This window comes from Astyanax mexicanus, chromosome 24 (assembly GCF_023375975.1).
Source record: "Astyanax mexicanus isolate ESR-SI-001 chromosome 24, AstMex3_surface, whole genome shotgun sequence".
NCBI lineage: Eukaryota > Metazoa > Chordata > Actinopteri > Characiformes > Acestrorhamphidae > Astyanax > Astyanax mexicanus.
Genome location: NC_064431.1, coordinates 22,715,553 through 22,739,397, shown reverse-complemented (window position 1 = coordinate 22,739,397; position 23,845 = coordinate 22,715,553). Strand labels below are relative to the sequence as shown.

General features: G+C 38.1%; 2 protein-coding genes across 2 annotated transcripts; one reads left to right on the top strand and one right to left on the bottom strand.

The window, feature by feature from the left end:
- Positions 1-1,884: 1,884 nt before the first annotated feature.
- twf2b (twinfilin actin-binding protein 2b) lies at positions 1,885-14,221 on the bottom strand. The gene is made up of 10 exons (XM_007247711.4): positions 13,737-14,221; positions 10,794-10,871; positions 9,433-9,611; positions 7,942-8,037; positions 7,107-7,211; positions 4,965-5,006; positions 4,710-4,835; positions 3,790-3,940; positions 3,318-3,439; positions 1,885-2,306 (listed from the first exon to the last, which is right to left on the bottom strand). Exons 1-10 carry the CDS (start codon positions 13,759-13,761, stop codon positions 2,139-2,141), a joined length of 1,092 nt encoding a protein of 363 aa, XP_007247773.2. The 5' UTR covers positions 13,762-14,221; the 3' UTR covers positions 1,885-2,138.
- A 3,440-nt stretch (positions 14,222-17,661) lies between these two features.
- Positions 17,662-23,599, top strand: rpusd4 (RNA pseudouridine synthase D4). Its single transcript, XM_007247713.4, has 7 exons — positions 17,662-17,998; positions 18,111-18,276; positions 19,294-19,498; positions 19,643-19,736; positions 20,706-20,856; positions 21,711-21,808; positions 23,185-23,599. The coding sequence occupies exons 1-7, from the start codon at positions 17,759-17,761 to the stop codon at positions 23,380-23,382; spliced, it is 1,152 nt and encodes a 383-aa protein (XP_007247775.2). The 5' UTR covers positions 17,662-17,758; the 3' UTR covers positions 23,383-23,599.
- Positions 23,600-23,845: the final 246 nt, after the last annotated feature.

Below are 23,845 nucleotides of genomic sequence, written 5' to 3'. Positions count from 1 at the left end.
TCCCGCCCATAACCAGCCCTTTTACCATAACCACACCTTTTTTGAATAGAGCTGAATAACGTTTTAAAAACCGAATTCTGTGGGGATATAAAAATTTGACAATATAAGCAGAGGTTACACTAGCTGCTGCATTTAAATAATGAAGGTAGAATTACAGTATATTAGAAAAAAACGTGATTGAATGTTGTCTGTTTTGCCATTGAAACCTATGGGAATGGGTGGAGTTACACAGCTTTCTGCAGCCGAACAGCAGGGGGCGCCCGACCTGTGGTGGCTTCACTTTTAAGAGACGATGCTCTGTCCAGCTATATACAGTCTATGAAATAATGCCGCAACATGGTTTTGCGGAACAGCAGTTTGAAGATTCAGATCAGTCAAACGTGGCATTGTGATTATTGGACCGGACATCTACAGACTAGACCTCTGTTGAAGGGTCCATACTCACGGGTGCACGACAGGTTGCAACAATTTGGAGGTACACAACACAATACATGGTGGCAGGTTCACGTGTCCTTTTTGGTACCCCAATCCTAATTGCAACAATATAGCTTCACCATGGTATTTAAAGTTTATATACGAGTTTTATTTGAGTAGTGACGTGTTAAAATAACCAGAATGTTTTGGTGGTCATTCTGTTGTGGCCTTGGACCAAAGGAAAATCTTGGACTGTTGGGAGTTGAAGTGATACAAAACCAGTGAAGTGAAGTGTATTGTTTGATTACTTATTTTATATTGTATGTATGTTACAGTGTAAAAACTGCCACAACACTGTACATTATGCTCCATTTTTTGGCAAAACGTGTTTAGTTTAGGCATAGTTTGGCCGGTTTGGCTTTCATGCTCTCGAGCTGTGGTCAGTGGGAGGGGTTTATTCTGAATACGGGTGGAATAAACACCCCACGCCGTTTCTCTGCCGTGTGACGTCTATAGGGAGCAGCCCGGTTTCGCCAGTAATGCGTGCCGGATGACTTTCCTGGTAAACGGCTTTCCAGGAAAGCTGAAGCAGTCGCTCAGAATGACACTGGCTCACGGCGCTGCACTTCTGTGAACTGAGCTACCCGTGTGCCCAACACACACACATCACCCAGCTTTAGAAAGATGGCAGATAAAACGCCTTATTTCAACTCCAGAGAGTTCTAAAGATCTATAGAGTCTGCTCCCATAACATTGTTTGTAGAGCCTACATCCTTACTTCTATTTACATTCTGTTTTCCTAGTACATTTTTTATGGGTTTCTGTACCAAAAGCAGACAATTAAGGTCACATGACAGGAACATTTTCCAAAAATGGCTTTATTCCTTTTAATAAACCAGACTTTTTTAATAATCTGTTTTCACAGACTGCTGCTGCTGTTTTTGGGTCAAGTCTATCCAGACGATGCTGAAATACTCCTTATTATACACAATGACCAGCCAAAAATCATGGGACAGCAGTATGTAAATTGATTCTGAAGTTTTGATATGTATACAGTTCCATTCAAAAGTCTAGGCACATCTGCTCATTCTATGTTTTCATTTTTTTCCTACTTTGTAAATCAAGATTGACGTCATCCAGACTATGAAGGAACATATAAGAAATCATAGAGTAAACTTAAAAAAAGGTGGGGTGCTGTTAACTTGCCATTTATGAGGCTGGTAACTCTCATAAACGTATCCTGTGCAACAGAGGTCCTGATGAGAGCCAGATTCATCATAATGTTTTTGATGTTTTTTGCGACTGTGCAGAACATTTTAAAATAATGGAAAAACACCAAATTTATTAAATTCTACACAATCTATTAAATACACAAGCCCTTTAACATGAGAATTGAAAAGTCTTGCTAAGCCGCACTTGTTCCAATATTTATTTCTGTGAAACAAACAAAAAAAAAAAATCAGTCGACAGTTTAAATGTACAGAGACACGTTTTATTTGAGTAGTGACGTGTAAAATAATCAGAATGTTTTGGTGCTCATCCTCTTGTGGCCTTGGGATAAAGTGGGCGACAGGGAAATGTTTATCAGGCAGGAAACACAGGTGAATGAAACCAAAATAAAGGCAGGCAAGAATGAAAGTCACAGAACAGATCAGACAGCAGCAGTCCATGGGTCTGTGGGTCCATGGGAGAAGCAGTTATACAGGGGGTTCAGCCCATCCATCTCAGCTCTCCTCTCCATTCTCTCCGGCTCCCTTGATGAGCCGCTTGTTCCCCCGTTTCCCTGTAGGGCCCTTTGGCTTAGTGAAGGCTTGTTTCAGAGCCTGTGGCTTAGGGTGGATTTCTTCATATAAATATTCTTCTGTCAGGCTCTCTCCACTGTCAATTTCCATCTATTTAAACACAGACACACAAATAAACACAGAGTTTAAGTGAGTTTACATTTAAAGCAGTTTTTAAAAAAATATTTTTGTTGCTTATTGAATGGGCCTGTCATTATAGTAAATGGTACAAATGGTACAAACTTTCGTTTCAGTATTACAGCAGTTCTCATGAAAGCATTGGAAATATTACTGTTTTAGTGATCTTCTCAGTTATATGACCAAAAAGTACAAGTTAAAACTGATATTAGCCCTGGTGTCTTTGGTGGCTCCTTGGTTCCTTTTCAACCATTTAAAACAATTTCCCCTTTGCTAAGTTGACTGGTATAAGTTGTTATTACTTACAATTCTTTTAACAGATGATTTTGTGTAAAGTTATGTTCATTCTTTTCAGGTCTGTGCTAAGTTCCTTGGGCTTTCCCACTGTACTGGGAACAATTCCCATTCTCATTCTCATTGTACATTGTGCTGGTCAATGTAATGACTTTTATCAAACAAACCCTTTGTATGTAGACACAGAAAAGCTACACGATGTAGCCAGTTTTGATCACAAATAAGAATTTTATAGGCATTGGCAGATTAAAATATGTTCTGATATAACAACACTTTTGTATTACAAAACTTAAAACCTGGTCACCATATACTTGCCATGTTTTTCATGTTGAGGATAAGTGTATGCAAATGCCTGACTGCCAATGATTCTTCAGACTTTTAAAAGGTTTTTCCCATATATATATATATATATATATATATATATATATATATATATATATATATATATATATATATATATATATATATATATATATATATATGTGCATCTATTACAGACACTGTTCTTTGTAAAAAAAAATAAAAAACAAACAAACAAACAAAAGCAGTTCTTCTATGGTATCTCTCAAAAAACTTCAGATTAATTCTTTTAAAATGTTTTGTTTACAAATAATATTAGATTATTTTACTTTCATAAGATTGTACAGTAAAATACATGTAATATAGCTAAAATATATATCTAATACTGACCTTCTTGTTGATCTCTATATGGTAGTCCCTCTCCACTTCCTCCAGCAGTCGGTTCTTACAGCTTGAGTAGAGCATCCGATCTTTAATGCTACAGATGTATCCAGGCATGGAGTAGATGAACACTGAGAAACACAAATGCAAACACACAGAAAAAGAAAGGATTTGATATTTTTGATTATTTAGTATTTTGTACATTTCATCTACTATATTGAACATATGTAATATTCCTATATTAATTCACAATCAGTGACAAAAGCACTTAAAAAGCAATAAAAACTGGTTATGATTAGATTTTTGTTCCTGGCTCACATAATTCACATAACAGGATGAATTTCTTTGGTAAGTTCTTGAAGGTTTGATGTGTCTACATCACTGTGACATCTAGGTATTGTGCCATCTAGAGGACAGTGTTTTAAATGCAGAAACTGAGAGAGTGGAAAATCAGTTTTGTCACAGTGACTGGAGCACTGACCCACAGCCTCCACGCTCTGACCCTGATGAGAGTGCTTATATAAGAAGAAGTGATAGCGAGGAGCATCGGCAGGGATCCTGGCTGGCAGCTCGCGGGTCTCTGTGGGGTTAGTGTGGACCAGCTCAATCGTCTCTCTCTCAGTGTCCAGTCTCTAAGAAAACACACACATTGTACATCTTTATTAACCACATAACCACTTTTTTCCTATTTTTCTCCCACTTTATGTGGCCAGTTGTCCCACCCATTCAGCTGCTAGCCAGCTGTATAGCCCCCATCACAAGTAATGCCTCAATACAAGGAGGGTAAAGATTAGCACACGCCTCCTCCAAAACATGTGAAGTCAATCACCCCCTCTTTTTTTAAACTGCTGCTGATGCATTATTGCTGAGTAGCATCACAGCTTGATTGGAGGAAAGCGAAGCGACTTAGTTCCGCTACATCAGCTCACAGATGCCTCATGCTGAGCGACATCACCCTTTGCAGTGATGAGGGGAAAGAACGCCATCTACCCACCCAGAGAGAGCAAGGCCAATTGTGCTCTCTCAGGGCAGCTGATGGTGAGCTTGCTGTATGACCAAGATTCAAATCAATGATCTCCCGATCAAACCACGTTTTTTTTTTTAACACATCTGACTTTATGTATAAATGAAGCATCTCTTCTTCAAGACGTGTTCATTTTCTGTTGGTACAGATTTAGAACAATATTTGATTAGTTGCTTGTCATGAGAAAACAAGAATCTGCAATCCTCTAACAGGCAATCTGCATCTCCTAAAAATAAACACAACCAAAGTACATTAAGAGTCCAAATTACTGGCGCACTGTGTTTTCTATATGTATGACATAAATTGGATTATGTGGTGAATGTGTGTAGGACGTAATGTACGGTACCGATAAGTGAGAGTGTGTGTTTTGGACTCACTAGCTGGATGTAGTTGATGCGTCTCTGTTTGAGCTGCTCTAAGGCTCGTTTAACTCCCTCTTGTAACGGAAAGGCCAAACCCTGCACAGTCGAATGCTTACTCTCCACACTGATCTCTGTCTTCCCCTTAAACACACACCAAACACACAGATATAATAATCATCACACACCATAATCATCATCAGATACTCTATCGAAGCAGTGGCTAATAAGGATTGGTGCTGAGACATGAAAAACATAAAACATACTCTTTACCTTTCCTTTCCCAGATGGAGCAGCAACTCGTCGTCGTTCCTCCTGAAAATGTTATTTAAAAAAAACTTATACATTTTCAAATAAAGATATACACACAGAATATGTACCTGGGTTTTACGATACACAAACAGTACACATTTAGCTAGTAGAAACAGCATGCAAAGTTCACCTCCCAAGGGTCGAGAAAAAAGAAAATCAACAATAGCTGATGTTACATTGCATTACACACAATGCCATGTTAAAAGTCTTGCTAAAAACATTATAGTGGAATATTGTACCTTAAGCCACTTCACACTATTGAGAACTTACCCAAACAACTTTGTCCTGTTAGATGCATGGCCAAGCAATAAAGTTTCATTAATGACATTTGCACACACAAAAGAGCCAATACACACATTATTTGGTGTGTGGCAATTTGCCCTGGAGCTACAAGGAAGGCTAATGTAGCTAACAAGTATTGTGCAAACTGAATGTTTCACTTTATTTTTTAATACAGTAAAAGAAGTTCGTTAAGTAATAGAAAGTTTTCTGAATGTTACAATTAACATTCTCAGGACAATTGTTTTGTTAATTTTTCTGGGTGTTCAATATGTTTATTTAATGTTTTTAAACATTCTGGTAATGGTGCTGCAACATTAATTGTGTGAGTGTTTTAGTTTTTAGTCCTGGGAATATTTTTAACATTTCTGCAACCTTATTATTATTAGTATTCTGTAATTAGCTGGAAACGTTATGTGAGAAACAGTTTAATAAAGTTTTGATGCAAATCATTATGTTTTCAGAACCTTATATATATACCACCTCCAAAGAGCTGCAGCATCATCTTGCTGCAGATGGTGTCACTGTGCATTGAGATTCAAATATGAGAACAACTTGCAATTGGCCACCTTAAATAGCTTTTCTCGTGATTGGAAACACCTGGCTATGAAGTTCAAAGCTCAATGAGGTTACCAAACCAATTTTGTGCTTCAGTAAATCAGTAAAAAGTAGTTAGGAGTATTCAAATCAATAAAATGATAAGGGTGACCATACTGTCAAATTTTGGTTTAATGCATAATTCTGTTAGTACAATAAACCTCATTTCAATCAGTTATTAGATATATCAAACTGAAATGGCTGTTGCAAACACCCAAATATTTAGAACTAAAAATGATTAAGATTAATAGAGGTGCCCAAACTTTTTCATATGACTGTATATAGATATATATATAGAGAGTGATTTGTTTTCCACTAGACTTCAGAGCATTGCTGTGAGGATTTGATTGCCTTTAGCAATAAGAGCATTAGTAGAGCATTAGCATCATCCACAACTCCCAAATTCCCATAATCCCATTTCCTAAAAGTTTTGGAGGGAGCACAGTGGCATCCTTCCACTGCTCCACAGCTCAATTCTGGGTGGCTTTTACCCCTCTAGCTAGCCCATGCCTGTCATTAGCAAATTTGTGTCAGCAATAGATGCAACTTAACATTTGAACACATTGTGTATGTACACTGCCTTGACAAAAAACTAAAATGAGCTTCTGCGATGTCATAAGATTTATTTAAATCCAGTGTTGCATTAATTTTTCACCAAGATCTTGCAGCATTGATGATGGTAGAGTCTGACCGCTGCACACAGTCTTCTCCAGCACATCCCAAAGATTCTCAATGGGGTTAAGGTTTGGACTTTGTGGTGAACAATCCATGTGTGAAAATGATGATCTCATGCTCCCTAAACCACACTTTCACAAATCCAGCCCCATGAATTCTGGCACTGTCATCTTGGAATATGGCCAATATGTGCCATCAGAGAAGAAAAACATAATTGATGCAATAACCTGGTCTATATTTAGTATATTCAGGTAGTCAGCTGACCTCATTCTTTCAGCACATATTGTTGCTGAATCTAGACCTGACCAACTGCAGCAAAATTTCAACATTTAAAAATGTCTAAATTTCATTAAACTCTAGAAGTTCTCCAAAATTACCATAAATTATCTCTTTGTACATTGACTTTCATGGAAAGTAGAGAAGATTTTTCTTAATCCTGTAAAGTAGCATTTTGGAGATATTTTTTTTAGTATACAGAATCGATATGTAAAAAATCCTCTACAGTCATGCTGGAGACACAGGTCAGATAAGAGCAGGTGAGGATTGACTGACCTCAGTTGCTTTGAGCTGATGAAGCTCCTGCTCGGCTGAGGTAAGGGGGGCGGGGCTGGAGCAGGAGGACAGGTGGCGGAGATAACCCTGGAAACACACGTCCTCCTGTGGGTCAGAGGAGGACACTCAGATAATCCAGTATGACTTTTATCACTTGTCCTGAAAGAACCTGCAAGGGAGCCATGCCTATACATACCAGCACATGAACCCTAAACAAAAGCAAATGCATATAAGGAAATAGTGCTGGATGATATGGGCAAAATGTATATCTTGATATACGGTATTTCTTCATTTTGTTTGATAAAATATAATTTAATATTGATATGAACAGTGTAGCCACTACCCTTGGTGTATGTAATCACATGCTGATAGCTGGGTGATGTTGAAAAAAATATTATAATGGCGGTATTTATAGACATTTTCACGATTAATAGTATTTATTGTGTTTCGACACATATACAAAATGCATCAGCAGTGACAGATTCTGCTATTCAAACACAAAAGAATAATTGCATTGTACATTGATTTTCATTTAATATTTGTTGTACTTCTCCAATTTACCAAGTGTTGCAACTCAGTTTTGATACATCAGCTCACAGACGCCTCGTGCTGCGGACATCACCCTTAGGAGCGATGTGGGGAGAGAGCGCCATCTACCCACCCAGAGAGAGCAAGGCCAATTGTGCTCTCGCAGGGCTCCAGTAGCTGATGGCAAGCTACATGAACAGGATTCAAACCGGCGATCTCCTAATCACTGCGGACCATTCAGAGCCCCACACCATTCAGAGCCCCACTATTTCTGCTACTAAATCTATATCTACAAATATGTAAATACCTGTGTGGTCCCAAATAGTTCGTCTTTGATGTGACTCCCACCAAACTCCTTCTTCAGTGTGGCACGAGTGGCAGCGTACACCATCTTCAACCGCACCTGCACAGGCCGGAGTGTGAGAACACAAGCAAGCTCAGCAAAATCAAATTTCATAGTGTTTATTTTCATGTGGGCACACACACTGTATTATGAGTACAAAAGTAGATGGTCAAAAGTTTGTAGACACCTGATCTTCTGATGTTTCTTCATAAATCAAGAATATAAATAGGGAGTTTTTACCAATTTTTCTCTACTCTTCTTGGAAGGATTTACACTTGTTGTTGGAACATTGTTGTGAGAAACTGATCGCATTCAGACAAAGATATGAGTATCAGTAAGGTTAGGTACACCAACTTAACCCAGAGATACTGAACAGAGCTTCATCACTCCCATCAACAGAGAACACAGGTCCACTGCTCCATGGCCCAAGTTGAGAGTGCAGGGTTTGGTAACACCTAGTCAATGCTTGGCATTTGGCTCATTCTATGAACGTTGAATATTATACCACAGTTAGTTGTTAGTTCCGACCCTGCAATGTGATTGGCTGAGAGGCCTTTTTTTGAGTGACATTATTAGCTGTTAATGCACTGTAACCGAAGCTCTTCATTTATTACTCTGCGACATACAGGTAACCTAGCAATGATGCAGCACTTACAAACCAAATACAAACCAAATGCAATGTCATTATACACCACTCGGAGCCGCTGGATCCCATAGACACATGAAAGAAACGCCAAGTCTCCAATAGTCACACATATAACACATATTACACATATTATCAGCCACCAATATAAGGTTAAGAGTCATTATTATTAAAATAAAAGCTTAAATGTGTATATTTTCCAGTTAATATAAGGTATTTTAAGCTGAATGTAAGGTGGCCGAAAATTGGGGAGCCTTGTAATTCCACAGGTCTTGCCGCTGGAGGCGCCGAAATAAACAAAACTTTAATTGTTAAACAAACATTTTCTTTCAAATTCTAATGAGCACGGGATTTTTCTCTACTAAAAAAATGTTTTTTTGGATGAGTAAAGCTCTTAAATTTAGTTACAGTAAGCTTAGATTACCACAACTTTGACTAAAATGGCTGAAAATGGAGGCCACCACGCTAACTAAGCAACAATGCAGTATTTACAATGCAACTACAAGCAGAGCAGAAATTAAACTATTTAAACTCCAGCAATAATGGAACTGTGGTATAATCGCAATAATAGAGTCGAGGTTCGTGCTTGGCCTGCGGCCTTGTTTCTACGACTGCAGCACAGCAGTGCCAATATTACAAATTATAGAACTCGCTATCGTGTATTATTGCTTAATTATACAAGCTCACTGTGCACAATTGCACACGCGTCACGGTTGTCTAGATACATTTGTACAAGTAGAGTTTGTTTATTATAAGTGTATTATAAGTGTGCCCATTTATTTATTACATTTTTTGGCCTTGTTTCCACATACCAGACACTGGTCTGGTGACCAGGAAATGAAGAGCCACTCATAGCCCTGCTGGTTCTGGGAGTCCAGTCGGAACAGGATATAGCAGGGCTCCAGTGAGTCCAGCAGAGGCAGAACACACGGGTCATAGTCCCTGTCCCAGCTCTGAGCGAGCTCTCTGTATGCCCCCAACACCAGCTGCTCTAAAACACACACACACACACACATATACACCTCATATCACACAGCACTTCTACCACAAATCCTGCTGCTTATCAGTCTATGCCTCAGAATAGCTCTGCATCATGGATTCTTTTTATCTCTTACTGCATGGACCGCATCCATGCTCTGGACAGGCCTCAACATACACTTCACCCACGGAACAGTTAAAGGGGGAAGGTCTCAGACATTCTCTTACGACAGCTGTCAACATCATTTAGTGAATATCTTATATAGACCACATGAGCAAAAGTATTGGGATACCTGCTTATTTTTTGTTTCTTCTGATTTTTTTAAATTAAGGGCATTAAAAACAGGATTTTTAGGCTTGGTGTGGATACAGCATTTGCACAGATATACTTTTTTGAGGAAAGGCTTTGCCACTAGCGCTAAGGGTGGAAATCAATACAATACAAAATCATCACAATATGTTGCCCACGATGATATCATGATACTGTAATTCAGTGATACTCAATATACATAATACCAGTCTAACATTATGAAGTCATCCAGACTATGAAAGAACACAAAATGAATCATGTAGTTACCTAAAAGTGTTAAACAAACCATACTTAACTGGGGGCTGTTAACTTGTGGTTTCTGAGGCTGGTAACTCTAATAAACGTATCATGTGCAACAGAGGTAACTCTTGCTCTTCCTTTTCTGGGCCTGGTAGGAGCCAGTTTTATCATAATGTTTGATTGAGCATACTTTCAAAGTTCCTGAAATGTTTTTGAATGACTGAACTTAATTTTCCATTTCTTATTTTTCCTTTACTTAGTTGAAAAGTTTTTGCCAAAATATGGATTAAAACATTTCTCAAGTAGGGCTATTTATTTATACCAACTCTACCTCTTCACAACTTTACAACTGACTAACTGAGTAACACTAAATGTAATTTTGCCAAATGTTGCATTAAAATGTCTAGATAGAAAAAACATGGGAATAAAGTATTTTTAAACTGTGTAATATAATCTTATAGAGAAAAACATATCAATATTTGATACCACATAATCATTCTGTATTACCAACCAAAAAAATACATCAGGGTATTAATATTTTGTCCCACCCCTAACCAGCACTGTGACCCAGCGCATGGCTCCCCCCTTTAATAAGCAAAGATATTTACATTCAAAACTCACATTATCCCACTATTTATTACTCACCGCTCCTTATGACAATCTTCATAACTCTGACAGCTCCTCTCCTTGCTGTTACCAGGAACTCCCTCAAATCGGCAGTTGCTGAATATAGAAGAGAAAGGAAAAATTGATGTTTTTTATTGTTTTCGCCATCTACTCCTGTAGCGACACAAAAGGCTTTAAACAAGACCCCGTTTACACCTTTGTTATTGGATAGAATATGCAAATATTCTTTTTGCGCAATAATTATTACTTTGGTTGTTTGGGTTTTGGTTGTACTGGGAAGAGATTTGGTTCTGGAATGTGCCTTACAGAGATGGATGTACATGTGTACATTGCATTTAGAACATGTGGTTAAATGTGTCTCAGACCACTTCCTACAATACATGTGAAGTCAGCCACTGCTGCGCACTCAGAGGAAAGCACAGCGACTCGGTAATGATACATCAGCCAACAGACGCCTTGTGTAACATCACACTTTGGAGTGATGTGGGGAGAGAGCGCCATCTACCCACCCATTGTGCTCTCTCAATGCTCCGGCAGCTGATGGCAAGCTACATGAACAGGATTTGAACCAGCAATCTCCTGATAAAAGTGGCAGCGCCTTAATACCTGGAGTCCCTGGCTTGTATCTATTTTAAATCTGTTGAGTCTTAAGCGTGTCTACAGTTGTAGTTCTATGTGGCTTATCCTCATCCAGATATGATCCTGATACTTAAGACAGATGAAGTGACAAAATTACACACAGTACAACCCGAACCAGCCAGTAATAACCCTGTTATCATTTCTAGAAGTAGCACAATACTACTTTTTATGTCTGATACTGGTACCAATCAGTTAGCACCCTTTTCTTTTTACATTACATTACATTTAGCGGACACTTTTATCAAAGGCGACTTACAAATAATTATGTACATTAGCAATAGAGGACATAGAAGTTTAGGGCAAAAAACAGAGGGCAAGGGGAGAAGTGTTAGGAGAGTAAGTTTTCTTTGAAGAGCTTGGCCTTCAGAAGTTTCTTAAAGGTAGCGAGGGACGAGGGAACTTTGCCTAACATTCTGCTTAGCCACGACTCATGCCTAAAATCATGCTTAAACTGTGAAATTAATATTCTTTTTCCCTATTAAACCTAGAATATGACACACATGTAGGCTTGGGTTCCATGGTAACTGTACCTGCTAGTGCAGGCTAATGGAGGACCCTTTTTTAATCCGAAAATTAATATACTGATTTTGTACTGATACTTATATTAACACTGATATTCAGTATCAGATCAACACAACCCTAATACTGTAACTGCCGCACAATTTGTGTCAAGTCAATTTGCATATTCCCTCTAAAACACACAGCAATTAGATTTCAGTTTGACTAACCAGCGATGCATTTAAGTTTAAAAGCATATAAGGGTTCAATTCTCATTCTAGTTACATGAAGAGACCAGGTGTAAACAGGCTGCTGAAACTCAACTCTTCAAGGCAGTAGATCACCAGGGCCTGACTTTAGGACCCATTGCTTCCACTATGTCTGGAAAACTGGGTCAAAAACACTTTTGGGAGAAAGTGCATTTGGGACAGAGCCCCACATAGCAGATGCCTTCCAGTGTGAATGGGGGCGAAGCCTGACTCTCAGACGTCTGACAGATAAGTCAGCAGAGTGTGAGAAAACTTGAGACATCTTATCTTTTGCTGTCATTTTAAGCCTGGCTGTAGTCCCTATTATCTATTGTTCGGCAAAGCAGCATCCATCAAGAGTCTGACGGACCACCAGCCTGGCTTTGTAGGAGGTGATGGGGACTAAAAGCAAGATTTGCAAGGGCTTCTTTCAGGCAGGACAGTGTGTGCCCCAGGAACACCATGGCAACCGCTCAGTCTGGCTTCATAAATGATGCAGGTTCAGGTGAGATGCGCACAGAGTAACTCTTCCGCCCTTGAGCTCCAGTTACACCGCCTCGCCATTCAGATAAAACCTTTGGGTTTTTCTTAATACTCATTTATAAGCATGGTCTAGTGGCTTGATTGACGCTTTGATGTTGATCAAGGTTCAGCATATTGTCTGTTCATTGGCTATTGGTAGCTGCCTCTCATGTCCAAATGAAATGGCACTTAGGTGGACAATGAACAGGGCAAATGAAAACCATCCTGCAATTCATTGGCAGCTAAGTTCTACAGCAAAACCCAGTATACGTACAGAATTGGCGTCAACAGCCATTATATATATACCGTTATATATATATTGAATGTCCAAACATTTGTGTACACCCCTTCTAAAGAATGCATTTGTCTACATTAAGTTGCACCCATTGCTGATACAAATATACCACTGCCTACCTGAGCCTCAGTAGACTACTGCCAATAGTATAGGACTCTCTGTAGCAGATAAACATCATCAATCTATTGGAACCTTGCCTAATGCCTACTGCCAGTCATGGGCTAGATTAAGGGGTTGATGCTAAACAACCCCCACACCATTGAGCTGTGAAGCAGTGGAATAACTGTTATTGGAATGATGGATGGTGCGTCATTCAATGTACCATAAAATAACATTGGGATTTAGAACTGGGGAGTATTTTTGATTTGGGTGTAATGATGCTTAATGTTTTATCTAGTTAAAAAGTATAGTTAAAAGATTCTAGTTAAAAGCCTAATTTCTAATGTTTTGGAAAGTAGAGACTCCAACTTCATTAAGTCCAGGATAAATTCTACTTAAACTTTAATACTCCTCTAATACATATTGTAAGAAAATCAATGAAAAAGCTGATGTGCCAACATCTATGTCCACTTATTATTTATTCTATACCAGTTTAGATACAGCTCCTAAGAAATATTTCAGTAATTGTCCAACACTACTCTCTCTGAGGTCCAAAAATACATAAGGCACACTTTGACTAGAATAGAATACAACAGGAAATGAATGGAAGTCTATAGAGGTCTAAGTATGAGAATAAAGCCAAAAGTAACCTGGACTTACCATGGATTCCCGTCTGATGAGACATCCCTCACAGTTTCTTTGCCACTCCTGTTGCGTCCAGATCCGTCCCGAGTATCCCACCCTGTCCTCCTCCTGCCACGTCCAGTGCCACTGCCGTTTGGGCCAATTCAGCTACCGTAGCACTCACATCAACACCCCCCTTGAAGTGTCTTAGCCTGGGGGAATCCTGTTTGAAACCTGATCTGAGGAAGATGTGTATCCTAATATTGCCTCTGTCAGTGGATACGCAGGCCTGATCTGGAATCCTTCACGTTTCACTGGCCATACCAGGGCATGCAGAGGTGGCAAGGACGGGCAAGCTCTCCTCAATAGACCTGCACTGATGGCAACAGTAGCCAACAGAGGCCTGCAGAACTATCAGACAACTTTCTCAGGCCTCCAGATGCTTCTTCAGCGTCTCAGGCTCTGAAAAGGTTGTCTTGAGCTTCTGGTGCCCACAGCGACGACACGTTATCACCAGCATACATCGATCCACAGCGAGTCACCTGCGGCTCAAATTCCTGCTGCATGGTGAGGACTGACATGCGACACTCCATGTGTGGCTGAAGCCCATCCAAGAGACAGTTCAGTTCACAACGGCTTTAAAAGTGCTTTATCTTTTACAGACACCACTTTTTACAGCATGCTTGGTGTTATGTTGAATGTATTATCAATGCTCTGATGATTAGCTTTCATTTTACTACTACTTTTGGGTAGTGTTCCTCCTGGTGAGAGACTGTTGACTGGTAGATAGTGTATGCATCTCAAAGACATTTTGCCCAGTAAGCATGATGGTTGCACAAAGAATACTGCACAAAGAATACTGTTAAGCAATACTATTGTAACAGTGGGTCTCCACAAGGCCCTGTATTAGGCCCCCTAATGTTTTGTTTTTCTTTTGTTTTGATTTTTTTTGTAACAAAATCGTGAACAATCATGCTGCAAAGGACTGCTATTCTTTCCAGGGGTATTTTCACTTGTGTCCATTGATTTTGAGTTGGATCCACCATGACCCCATCCAGAAGAAACAAATAAGAAGATGGGTTAATGAATTAATAAGTCAATAATATAGCATAGCTACATAGATTTACAAGCATCTGACCAAATTAAACAACCAGTATGATCAAGCTTGTAGACCATGCTGGTCCAAATCCAATGCTACAAACACTTTGATGGTCTAGAGTTGTTTAAAAAGCATAATTACCAGCATAAAGTATGGATGGCCATTTTTCAACCACCTTAATCATCAAACACCAGCTCAGAACATCTAAACCGACAAAAAATGGATTTAAGCTCGATTTTTAGATATCGTGTTTATACAGCTGTTGAACATGCCATGCACAGCTTTAAAAATGATCTCTTTAAGGGATCTTTAGTAAAGACATTGGTTCTACAAAGAACCATAGTGTCTCAGTTTCTAAATGTATAAATGGTTGCACTCCTGGTTAAATGGTTCTCGTAATAGGTTCTTTGAAAACGATACTTTAGTAGAGGAGTTAAAGCATCCATTTGTTGAGTGCAGGTGATAAAATATAAAATGTCACTGTGTGTGTGTGTGTGTGTGTGTCAGAAAGTGAGGTATGTCCTTGTATGGTAACTGGTGATGGCTTCATGTATAATTCACTCTGCTGAGAGTACTAGGCCAGGTGTTATCCATTATTCATCACAGCTTTAGATACGTATTTCTGTCACACATGACGCACAGAGACTAAGGGAGAGAGAGAGAGAGAGAGAGAGAAAGAAAGAGAAAGAGAGAAAAAAAGTGTCTGTGTCCCAAAGTTCACACTTGTGAACGCATTCATGTGCTCATGAAGTTTTCAAGTGTGTCCAGTTTCTCAAAAATACTAGTGCGAGTGAGCTCCACCACACTGCACTGAACAGAGACAGGTTAATAACAGCAGATGCCTCGATAATAGTGCTGGAAACCGTATAGAAATAAAAAAAAAATTCCACAATATTCACTTGTCAGTAAAATAATTAATAATAGATTTCTCCGAGTTTGTTTAGTGTTTTCTTGTAAAAAAAAAAGAGGGGGGTAAAGGAATGATACATGATAATGGTATTGTTATTTGTCCCTGCTGACTGGTAAATAATGACATAACCAAAAATAAGATCTGTAGATAATTTTCTCTGTACTGTATTTTATGAGATGAAATGGACGAGAGTTGGAAAACTTTTGTAATTGAGTATAGTATTTTTTTAATATTTGTTATTTTTTGTAACTGTCAAAAAACACTATTTAGAGGTTTAGATTTTTCTCTTTGTCATTCAGCTATGTTTTGGACCTAACAAGATTTCTCTGTTTAATTTAATTCTCTTAGTTTAAAAACCCATTCCCTCAATTTAGCAATTTGTTCTTTCGTTGTAATGAATTTACCTTCAGTGCTTCAGTTTTTATTTAAGGGAACAGTGTCTAATAATCTAAAACTGGTTCTCCCTAAAGAATGTTTACTTTTGAAATGTTAGACTTTAAATGAACAAATTTGTGATTAATAAAAATGTAAACATGTATGGTTAGTAATAGCACTAGAATTTTAAAAAAGTGATTTTGTACTTTATTTATAAAGTTGACTTTATGAATGTATTTGTTTTTGTGTGATATGGTCGTCATTCTTAAACAATATGACAATTAAGGGAATAATTTGTGGATTACAAATAAATAATTGAAATAAATATGTATGCAAATAAGTAAAAAAATAAAATAAAAATCTAATGCATTAATATAAGAATGCAGCCAGCGTTCAGATTTCTTTTTTTTCTATGCTGTATGTGGGGCTAAGCTGATGTTTAATTTACTGATAAATGTCTGTTCTGATGGATGACAGGTCTTAATGTTTGCTAAGTGCAGGTACAGTAAAGAAAACACATGTTGTCTCTTGCAATGAGCACAGGGTCTGAGTATATCCTTGATATGCCTGTTGTCAATACAATATGAAAATGTATCAAAAATCAATAAAATGTTAATGTGTACTTTGGTAAGAAAACACATCACAATATGCAGATTGGTCAATCAGTAATATGTACACTGCTGCAGCTCAGCCCATCAGCTCTCCCTCCTGCCCCACCTGTAAACCCATACATCACACAGTGCCCCTCCCAAACTACCCCTCCCATTTTTGGCCCTTTTCATATTTAACCGAGGGGGGAGTCAGTAAAAATCAGAAGGTTTGGTGCCCCTTTAATGTATTTATGACAAATTTATTGGTTAAACATTTATTTTTTTCTTTCATATATTTCTGTGAAAATATTTACTTAATAGTGCTTTATAGAGTGCCCATCATATTTTTGTCTATTTTTTTCAAAAGGAAAACATTGATTTGGTTTCAGGCTGACTGAAATGGGTCTGTGTAACTTTTATTGGTTAAATTTTCATAAACCTTCATTACCTTTTTCACATTTTATATAGTAAAGAAGAAATTGATTATTTATTTTTTTTATTTTTCTACCTTTAATGTTCTCCCCCTCACAATAAATTACAGATAAAAAAAAAAAATATATATATATATATATATATATATATATATATATATATATATATATATATAAGATTTTAAATAAAGTAAAGATTTAGTTTTCGTCTTAGCAAAAAATTATTGTAAAGGGCAGAAATAAAAAAACCTAGAAAATTGGAAAAATATATACGTAGACCTCTTTTCGTTCTTCACCCACTTTCCTCCTCTATCCCCCTAAAAAGATTTTGCCTTGAACTTCTATGTCCTCTATTGCTAACGTTAAATGTACATCGTTATTTGTAAGTCGCTTCAGAATAAAGCGTCCGCTAAAAAGTTATGTTATTTTTCTTCACTGCACTTGCTGAATAAAATTAAATATTGAAATTTTACGCATAGTTTTCTATTTTATAATTCGAAAATGTAACTGATTTAAAAAAAGTGACTTTTATTTTGAAAAGCAACTGCGCGTGTTAGCAGGCTTCTCTGTGTTCTCCACATGACCCTGTGCATGGTGCTGATAATGGTGCCGCTGTATTCCGCTGCTGTTCTTCAGGTTATAGAGGGGTTATAATGAGCAGAATAAGGGCAGAAAGCGTTCGGTGGGCGGGTAGGTGTCTCTATCAGCTCGCGGCTGTGGAGAAATCACGACCCGCGGCTTTAATCTTCACTAATAACGTTAGAAAATTTGCCACAGTTTCAGAGCACAACTCTGAGTCTGGCAGAAGCAGAAGACCCAAAGCCGCGGATATCGCGAACAGACTGCGGAGGGAGAGGGAGAAGAAGCCGGAGAGGGAGAAGAAGCCGGAGGAGGTGAGGGAACCATATTGAGCATATCGCGCTACTAAATGTTTGATAATACTCAGTATTTTTTCTTTTCCGACACTCACATGTTCCGCCTCGTCCTTCTCCTCTCTGTCCACAGGCTCCAGTGTCTCCTGTCCAGAGGAGAGTCACAGAGCTCAGGCAGCTCTCTCAGCAGCTCCAGTCTGTCCACCCTAATGTTTTCGCAAAAGCTCTTTCTAGAAGTGTTTTATATCAAGACCAGCACCTGATCGCCATTAATAAACCATATGGAGTGCCTGTATACAGTAAGTCTTACCAACTGCACCTCTGAATCAAATTTTTAATCTAAGTGCAAATTTTGAATGCAAGTTTGAATTCATCCTAAATTCGGTATTTTTTATTTTTAGCATTTTAACAATTTCTACATTGTGAATTAATACTAAAGTCATCCCAACTACGAATAAATAAACATATGAAATTATTTAGTAAAGGAAAAAAGTGTTAAACAAACCAGAATATGTTTAATATTTTAGTTTCAATTACACACCTCTTACTTACTTACTTACTTACTTACTTACAGCTTTGCACATCTTGGCTGCATTTTCTCAGTCAGCTTTCTAAGTTAGGTAATGTGTTTAGGAGCATCAGTTGTGTTATGAAGAGGTAAAAAAAAACAGTGAATGAAAATGGGTCAGAACCTTTAACTATATCTACAGTACTGAATGCATCATTTCAACAGTCTGTGACAGAAGTCTCATAATAGTGCACTTTGTGTATCCAAATATTGTGTAGCAAATAATAATGTGCAGGTCTCAGGGCTGTGCAATAAATTGTATTGAGAACATAAACCAATTCTCACAGCAGGTTTTTTATTTTATTTTGCTGAGATATTTTAATGTGGACCTTAAATTTAGTTGAGTAAACTGAATATGGCATTGACTGGCCTAACAGTGTCATCTGAAACTACAGTAATAACAGCTTGAAGTCCTAATCTGAATTACAGGTCTAAGAAATGATCAAAGTATCACAATATTATGTTTTGTGATACTATATTGAAACACAGCACTGATTTTTATTAGGGATGCACAGATGTGGGAATTCTGGGACTATATTACACGCGTATATATATGCCGATGCCTATAACTTTATAATTATTAGTAATAAAAAATAATTAAAAAGGTGCTCAAATCAGTGAGATTGCTTGGTCATTTTCTGGCATACAATAAATGTGTCAGCCAGTATCAGTTTAAAATATTGCTGGTGTTCAATACTTTGGAAAGGTCCTCTTTACTAAAATCCACAACCACCTTTCATGTCTGCAGATAGTGGAGACATCAGGAACAGCATTGCAGAGAGTCTGCCTGTCCTGTCTAAGATCATCAGCGGCATGCAGGCGGGGTCTCAGCTGCAGCTGTGTTACAGTCTGGAGAAAGACACCACCGGGGTCCTCCTGCTGGCCAGGACGGAGGAGGCGTGCCAACGAGTACAGAGTCTAATCAAGTCTCAGCAAATGGAGAGCAGATACATGTAAGACATTTTGGAGCATTGGTCAGATTGAGATTGGGATGTAATTTAAGATTATTAATGATTGTATAGGATTAATGAGAAGTATATAAAGTTTCAAAATAAATGCATGATGGATTTTCAATTTTTTTACTTTTTACTAAACAGGGTGATCACTGTAGGTGTGCCTGTTCCTTCAGAAGGTGTGATTGACATCCCTATCATTGAGAAGGAAGTTACTGGGGCTCAGCATCATTTCAAGGTGAACAAAAACATTTGAAAGATTGAAGAGAAATTTACTTATTTCTATTTATTTATTTATTTTTAGCAATTAATTAACCCTCCCAGTTCAATTTCACTAGCCACAACCAGGCCTGATTACTGCCAGACCTGTACAATCAGGAAATCACTGAAATACAACCTCTCTGACAACATGAAGCAGCTAAAAGATCTCAAAAAGCAACACATATTATGCCCTGATCTAAAGAAATTCAAAAAAAGTCATTGACATCTATCAGTCTGGAAAAGGTTACAAAGTCATTTTTAAAGCTTTGGGATTCCAGTATACCACAGTAAGAGCTATTATTCACGAATGGAAAAAACATTAAACCGTGGTGAACCTTCCCAGGAGTGACCGGCCTACTGAAAATACTCCAAAAGGTCATGGAGAACTCATCAAGGAGGTCAAAAAAGAACCCAGAACACATTTAAAGAACTGCAGGTCTCACTTGCCTCAGTTAAGATCAGTGTTAATGGTTCAATAATAAGAAAGAGTCTCACATTTTGCTGACTCAACATCTTGATGATGCCCAGGATTTTGGGTAAATTTTCTGTGGACTGGCGAGACAAAAGTGGAACTTTTTGGAAGTGTGTCCTGTTTCATCTGGTGTAAAAGTAACATAGCATTTCAGAAGAAGAAGAAGAAGAATAAGATTATACTGAAAATCAAACATGGTGGTGGTGTGATGGTCTGGGGCCGCTAAACTGCCCCAATACTTGCAATGTTTCACACTGTCATTACATTAGAACACACGTTTTTAAAAAGTGTGTCACGGCCCCCCAGTGGGCTATGTTGGTATTACTAGGATGAATTGGCCTTTCTATTGACACTGCATTTTTTTTTTTATAATTCATGCTGAATTAAAGCATTAATTATAATGGATACATTTGCATCCATGATGTATTGCTTTTTTTCCTGCAGTGTAAATGTGAATGGATAATGTTCCCACAGATGGGTCTGAGTCCACTGTACAGAGTGAGTGAGGAGGGAGATGGACTGACCAGAGTCAGACCTCATCGGCAGGCCCACGGTGCCGTCACGCAGTACAGAGTGCTGGACAGCAGTTCAGGCTGCAGCTTAGTAGAGCTCCAACCAATTACAGGTACTTCCATATTTACTCAGACGATATTTCAGATTCAGTCTTGATCGCATTTGGATCCTGTCCACACCTACTATTACCAGCCTGTAAATGTGGACATGTGTTGTCATGATGTGCCTTTTTTTTTATAACGTCGTGATTACATGTGTAAATGTAAATAAGCTTGGATTTTTTTTAAAATTCAGAACTTGCACACCATTTAACTGTGCAAATTCCTGTAAATGTGTTATTATTACCGTATTTTTGCACTATAAGGTGCATTTAAAATCAGTCAGTGTGTTTTATGTATACATTTTACCAGTCAGGTTGTAAGGAGCAGTAAAGCCAATAATAATAATTTACTGAATTATAAAACATGTAAGGAAAACCCCTGTTCCTTACTAGTGTCGCATAATGTGCCTTAAAATCTGGTGCACCTTATGTAGAAGATAAGAAAATAGACCAGAAAATAAACAATTATTCATAGTGTGCCTTAAAATCTAGTGTGCCTTTTATAGTATGAAAAATCCAGTACACCTTATATTTGTTATATTCGTGGGCTTTTCTAAACCCAGCAGCAGCACATACATTTTGCGTGTGAAACACCAGCAATACATCTGTGCCACAAACTACTATATTACTACCAGGCCGAACCATCACTGCTCTGCTAAGAAGTCCATCAATCAAATATTTTATTGGTATATCTGATCAGTGCTGGTCCTTTATGTTAGTTGATATTGGTAGATTCAAGGAGGGCTAAAGACAGACCTGCAAACCTACAAAGTGTATGTAGTGCCTGTATGTAGGTACAAAGTAGATATAGCTACCGAACTGTCAACAGTGTGTATATTACATGTAAATTAATGTGTCTGTTGTAGGAGTGAAACATCAGCTGCGGGTGCACATGGCGCTGGCTCTAGGCTGCCCTATTCTGGGAGATCATAAATACGCCAATTGGAACAAGCTGGCTCCACAGGTACGCAACAGAAAACGAAGCTCGGACATTTAGGACAGGTTTTTGAGAAATGATGGCAGAAATATTCATCCCTTTTAAAAGTGACTGGCCTAATTCAACAGAAGGGGAGGGACAATACATCAATATTGGGATACATTGTATCGATATGTGGCGTAAAATAAAAAAATGAATAGGTTAGGGCAAAGAATTATGGTTGTAAAATCTGTGAAACTGACACCAATAAATCCATAATTCCAGGTATTTGCTTATTTAGAAGTATTTTTATCCTCTTTAGTAACACAAATGCTTTGTAGAGAATTGCCTTTTGATTATATTGGGTGTTCCACTTGAAATTTACTACTTGAAACCTGTAAATTTAGACATCCCAGTTTAAATATTGTGCAGCATATTATTCCACAGTGCAAAACAGAAAGGGAGAACCTACTCATATCTTGAACAATATTAGAAAAGAAATGGTGACTAACGATACCAGAGCAGCAATAACTGTAGCTGGTAACCTTGTTGGCATAGCAACACTTCACTTATTCCTGTCTAAAAAAGAGAAAAAGAGGTTGAATGTTAATATATAGTGCACTAACCTGCCAAACCCACACAATTAAGATTCGTATTGAATCTATACTACAGCTCTGGAAAAAATAAGAGAACACTTAATGATGATGTTTTTCATTTATTTAACAAATTGAAACCCTCTGGAATATAATCAAGAGGAAGATGGATGATCACAGCCATCAAAATGTTTTGCACCAGGAGTGGCATAAGGTTATCCAAAAGCAGTGTGTAAGACTGTTGGAGGAGAAAATGCCAAGATGCATGAAAACTGTGATTAAAAACCAGGGTTATTGCATCAAATACTGATTTCTGAGCTCTTAAAACTTTATGAATATGAACTTGTTTTCTTTGCATTAAGGTAAAAAAGCTCTGCATATTTTTGTTATGTCACCGATTTCTCATTTTCTGCAAATAAATGCTCTAAATGACAATATATTTATTTGGAACTAGGGAGAAAACAATGTATATTTTACTCAAACACATACCTGTAAATACCAAAATCAGAGAAACTGATTCAGAAACTTAAGTTTCCAGAGCTGCCTACTGTGGGTAAAAAAAGATATTTTTAGTCTGGATTTTAAGTAATGCTTTCAGCACCCTCTCTAAAGTGGCACCACGTCATCTGTTAAACCTGTCTCTGAGCTAAATATCCCAACAAGATCAGGCCTGAGGCACGTCTGAACCGTCAGAGAGAGCGTTAAAATGATCCTCTCTCCATCAGTGATCTAAACCATGGAGCTCAACCTCCAGTGTAACGTTCTCTCGAGACGTGACTCTTCACCGTCACACTCGAGGACCCAACATGTTTCTCGTGTTTCTGCCTGCAGAAGCTGCCGGAAGGCGTGCTGCGGAGTCTCAGCCTGGAGCAGAGCAAAACCCGATACCTCCCTCTGCACCTCCACGTCCGACAGATTATCCTACCTGGGTTCAAGGGTCAGGGTGACATCATCGCGTCCTGCCCACTTCCCAAATACTTCATCACCACCCTGAAAAGACTGCAGATCCCGTTGCCCGAGAAGCCGTAAGAGATGAGCAGCACCTCTAACGGGACCTGGCCTGGGTCATGATGAGAACTCCTCTGTAAACTGGGTTCAACTCTGAACTGAAAATGAGAACTGACTGTGTATATCAAGTTAAAGAGTGTATTATATTAATTGAGTATTTAAATATTTACAGCACTGTGCAAAAATTAGACCACCCTTCATTTTCTTTAAATTTTCCAATAAAATATAAAAAGTACAAGCTCTTAATTTTGCATCTTTATGGGTAATGCCACCCTTTCTAAAAAACATAAGAATGTATCACAAAAAGCCAAGGGATCCCAAGTACATTTAGTGAGTTTGTTTACATGCAAGCAATAATTGGAAATCTGCAATTACCGTTTTTTCTCAAGAAGGCGCACTTAAAATGATTTAATTTTCCCAAAAATCATCAGTGCACCTTATGTATAAATTCTACAAGTCAGTTTGTAAAGAGAAGTACAGCCAC